Genomic DNA, 4,573 nt, shown 5'->3' on the forward strand with positions numbered 1-4,573 from the left:
TTTTTTTTTTTTTTTTGAGGGGGTGGGCATTTAATGAGCCTGTTTCTCCCCTTTGTCTGGCTCTGCCGTCAGCCTTCTGTCACAGCCTGGCCCCTTTCCTTTCCATCTCCATCCTCCCCCTTCCCTCCACTCCTGACCTGCCGGGAAACTTTCCCATGGAAGAGAGCCCCAAGGGGGGGGGGTGGTGGGGGAAAGAGCTGTGGTAGCGACGTGGCCATAGGAGAAAAGAGGAAAAGAAACAACAGACCGGCCCAGGGAGCGGTGACAAAAAGGGGCTGTGAATGGAGACGCAGGCGGGGTTTCTAAAGAGCGAGAGAAAAGGCAGCAGTGGGGCAGGGGGGGCATGTCGCCCCGTCAGGGGATTCTCTATTTCCAGCCAGGGCCTGCGCAGTTGCTCAGGCAACTGTTATCTGGCTCCTGCTGGCCCCTGGGGACTGTGGGGACATGGGTGCCTGCTGCTGGCCCTGATGTGGTCTTTGCTGGCTCCTCGCAGGGTCCCCACCGTCCCTGTGAAGAACCTCACTGGCTCCAGCCCTGTCAACCCAGCACTGGCAGGTGAGGATGGGGCTGCAGCGGGGTGCCTGGTGCCCATAGGTGCTGGCCTCCCTGGGGGACAGTCTGCCCCAGTGGGGTGGTTTTGGGGGAATGTTTGGGGTGATGCTGGTTCCTCAGTGCCATTTTGAACTCCCTTGCCCAGGGATCACGGGGATCCTGATGAGTGCGGCCGGGCTGCCCGTCTGCCTGACACGGCCTCCCAAATTGGTGCTGCACCCCCCACCCGTCAGCAAAAGTGAGATCCAGTCTATCCCCGGCATCTCCCACACCTGCCGCAAGACCACCAAGAAACAGGCCAAGAAGGGTGAGGGGCGCTTTGCCACTTGGCCCCTGTTCCTGTGCCCCCTTCCCTACCTGGTTCCCATGCCGCCCCAGTCCCTTCCCGCTGCCCCCAGCAGTGGGTTTCCCTCGTGCTGCCCTCCAGCCCCTCTGACTCTTGCTGTCCTGCAGGTAAAACCCCGGAGGAGGTACTGAAGAAATACCTGCAGAAGGTGCGGCACCCGCCGGATGAGGTGCGAGCAGTGGGGGCCACGCTAGGGTTTTTCCAGGGTACTTTGCTCTGGGAGGAGCAACTGGGGACATGGGTGATGCCCCTGTGCCGTGCCGGGGTCTCCTGCTGCCTCTCGTGGCTCTGTCCTGTCTCTGTTCTGCTCCATAGAGCCCGTGTTGGCCGGCCTCTGCGGTGGCCCAGGGTGACGGCACGGCACCAGGGATGGGTGTTGGTCCCTGGGCAAACGTAGGGCAGCTCGTGAGCTGGGTGTCCTCGGCCAGGCTCTGGCTGCATCCGTCCACCTGACCCCTCCTCCCTTCCACGCAGGACTGCACCATCTGCATGGAGCGCCTCTCCGCACCCTCCGGCTACAAGGGACCCCAGCCAGCCGTCAAGCCTGACCTGGTGGGGAAGCTGGTGAAATGTGGCCACGTCTTCCACCTCCACTGTCTGGTCGCCATGTACAACAATGGCAACAAGGTGCGAGGCAGCAGCCCTGGGCATGCCTGAGCCCCCAGCTCAGTGACCGCTGAGCTTTACCTGCCCTCTGTGGGATGCTGCTCGAGTCCTGCTGCCCTGGAGGGCTCTGACCTCCCCACTCTGATAGAGAGATTAATTTTTATCAGCAGCAAGCACTTTGGAACTGGTAAATCAGAGAACAGGGTTGTGTGGATGTTTTTCCCCCCCTCACTAGGTCCAGTTTTATGTCCTTGCTTTCCTTCCCAGGGTTAGTGGCAGTGAACCTTGATCCGTGAATGTTTGAGCAGAGCTACCTGGCATCTGGCGCTGGGCAGTGCTTTTGCAGCCACAGGTGGGCTTTTCTGAGCCCTCTGCAAATGGCCTTTGTGCTCAACATTCCTGGAAAATGTATTTCATGTTGCTTGGGGTTTTTTAATATCTTATTATCTTTCCCTCTTTGAAAAAGAAACCAAAACCAAACCCAAAACAGAGGTAGGGAAAGTAGCAAGGACTGTAAAAGTGATGAAGAGAAATGCAGACCTCAGGTTTTTGGTTAAAGTTGGATCGCCATAGCAAATTCTCCCAGTCCTAGCTGCTGCTTCCCAAGTGGTTTTGAAATGTCTGTTTTCGTGATGAGAGCAGTGTTCAGTGCTGCTCAGGGACAAAGCGCCCAGTCTGGCTGGGTGCTGGGGAATACTGGTTTCATTATGTTCCTCTCTTTTCCTGCTCTCAGGATGGAAGCCTACAGTGTCCTACATGCAAAACCATCTATGGGGTGAAGACGGGGACACAGCCCCCAGGGAAGATGGAATATCACATCATCCCTCATGCGCTGCCGGGCCACTCTGATTGCAAAACCATCCGCATCATCTACAACATCCCCCCGGGGGTGCAGGTGTGGCCCAGCCCTATGCTCAGGGGGGTGTTTGGGTGGTCCCCTGTAGGGGCTGGTGGCCCTTGTCACTGCTGCATCACCACTGGGTCATGCTGCAGCTCGTGCCTTCACTGAGGGCTCTGCATTCCGTGATGTCTTGGGAGGTGCATGTCCGTAAGGATGTTGTGGGGAGCCTGGGGTATGTCTGCATGAAAGTGCTGGCCACGTCTGCTTGGTGGCGGGGGAGTGATGGTGTTTAGGGCCACCGTGCTGGAGTGTGGCTGCCCAGCACAGTAGCGAGCAGCTCTGCATCCACTGAGGTTGGGGGGTTCCCTTGTGACCAGAGCATCCTTTTGAGTTCCAAAAGGGTATCGTTCCTCTCCCACTCCACACGCTGCAGGGACCGGAGCATCCAAACCCTGGGAAGAGCTTCACTGCCCGTGGCTTCCCCCGGCACTGCTACCTGCCGGACAGCGAGAAGGGCAGAAAGGTGAGGGGCTCACCCAGGCAGCTCGAGCTGGCCAAGGCACGCCTAAGGGCATATTGAGGGGGAGAGGGAGTGAGCATGGGGAAAAGCAGATGGGGCTTATGCAGGCGGATCTGGGTGGAGGTTTTCCCCATAGCCCATCTGGCATGCTCTGCAGGAGCCTAGCGACATTCCTGTGTGCTGGGGGGCTTCTGCAGCCCAGTCCCGCTGTTTTGGTTGGAGTCAGACCCCATGCTGCGATCCTGAGCTCCCTGGGAGGGCTTAGCTGTGGGTTGCCCACGTTGCTGTGGCATGCCAAGATGAGGCATGCCCTGAGCAGAAGTGGGTTCTTTCACCCCGCATTTGCCTTGCTGCCTGCCCTGTTTTTCCCTTCCACAGGTACTGAAGTTGCTGCTGGTAGCCTGGGACAGGCGCTTGATCTTCGCCATCGGGACCTCCAGCACCACAGGCGAGTCGGACACGGTGATCTGGAACGAGATCCACCACAAGACAGAGTTCGGCTCCAACCTCACTGGCCACGGCTACCCGGACATCAACTACCTGGACAATGTCCTGGCTGAGCTTGCAGCCCAGGGCATCACGGAGGAGAGCCTGGTGCAGGAGAAGGACTGAGACCATGGCAGGGAGGCAAGGGAAGGGGTGCCCGTGCCCCTGAGGATAAAGCTGCTGGAAAAACCCACCTGGGGGCTTTGCAGGGGGCACCCGAAGCCCCCTGCTGCCAGTGGCACCTGCCAAGTGGGAGCATCCCCAGGCTGGCCGGGAATGCGGGAGAAGGCCCTTTTGGCCATCCCCTTCACTCCCGCGCGGGGAGGGAGGGAGCCTCCCCCCACGGAGCCGCGGGGCTGCCTGCTGACCTGGCCGTCCCCTCCAGCCGGTGTCCTGTCCCCGCTGCCGCCGTGCCGAGGGCTTGGGGGGTGCCAGGCTCCCCTCCCTCCTCCTCCATCGGGTGGTCCCAGCGTGGCGCAACGCCCCTGACACCCACCTGGGGCTGGGACCTGGCCTGGGGCGGGAGCGGGAGCTGTGGGAGTCCCCCTCGCTCTGCCTCATCCTTCCGATGTCTGTTCGTTCGTTTGTCCTGTCCGGTACCTCCCCACTGGTCTCCTGTGTCCCCGGAGGTTGTGGGGGCCCGGTCTGCCTCGGCCGGCCCCCCAGCCCTTTGTCCCCTTGTCCTCTTGGCTGTGTCTGAGCTGTGCCCGGCAGGGTCCACTTGTCTGGGCTGGCGCCCCCCCACCCTGCCCTGTGCTGGGGAGGGGTAGGCGGGGGGTAGGAAGTGAAGGGGGGGAGGCACGTTTCCTGGCCTGACTCCCACCCCCCATCTAGTGGGTTCCTTGAACTGTTTGTATGGGGGCGTCCCCGTGTTGAATTTTTATATACCTCATGTTTTGGGGTTTTGTGGTGTATGTGTACATAGAGGTGGGGGTGTTCCGGGAGGTGGCCTGGGTGCTGGGAGAATGTGATGCTGTGGCCAGACTGGGGGCTGAGCCCGGTGGTGCTCAGGGAGGGGAAGTGGGATGGGGGTAGCACCACTCCCCTACTGTGGGGGCCCCCCCACTCCAAAGGGGGTCCGTGCCCCATGGTGGGGCTGTCACCTGTGGGTCCCCATGGGGCCAGATGCGGGTGTGGGTGGGAACAGTTCCTCTTGCTGGGGAGCCCTGGGGAAGGAGGCAGCTGGCTGGCAGTGGGCTGGGGCCAGGGGGGTTGGCATGGG

The 4,573-nt window shown here is 60.8% G+C and overlaps 1 protein-coding gene across 1 annotated transcript in view; it reads left to right on the forward strand.

The window, feature by feature from the left end:
• Positions 1-4,553, forward strand: part of DTX4 (deltex E3 ubiquitin ligase 4) — a 5,794-nt gene extending 1,241 nt beyond the window's left edge. Inside the window, exons 2-8 of the mRNA XM_026850506.1 lie at positions 494-555; positions 698-859; positions 1,006-1,067; positions 1,373-1,525; positions 2,238-2,399; positions 2,779-2,868; positions 3,244-4,553. Of these exons, the coding sequence (XP_026706307.1) occupies positions 494-555; positions 698-859; positions 1,006-1,067; positions 1,373-1,525; positions 2,238-2,399; positions 2,779-2,868; positions 3,244-3,477 (925 nt within the window). The 3' untranslated portion in view covers positions 3,478-4,553. The remainder of the gene's footprint in view (positions 1-493; positions 556-697; positions 860-1,005; positions 1,068-1,372; positions 1,526-2,237; positions 2,400-2,778; positions 2,869-3,243) is intronic.
• Positions 4,554-4,573: the final 20 nt, after the last annotated feature.

Source organism: Athene cunicularia, assembly GCF_003259725.1.
Source record: "Athene cunicularia isolate RWA chromosome 5 unlocalized genomic scaffold, athCun1 chr5_part2, whole genome shotgun sequence".
NCBI classification, from domain to species: domain Eukaryota; kingdom Metazoa; phylum Chordata; class Aves; order Strigiformes; family Strigidae; genus Athene; species Athene cunicularia.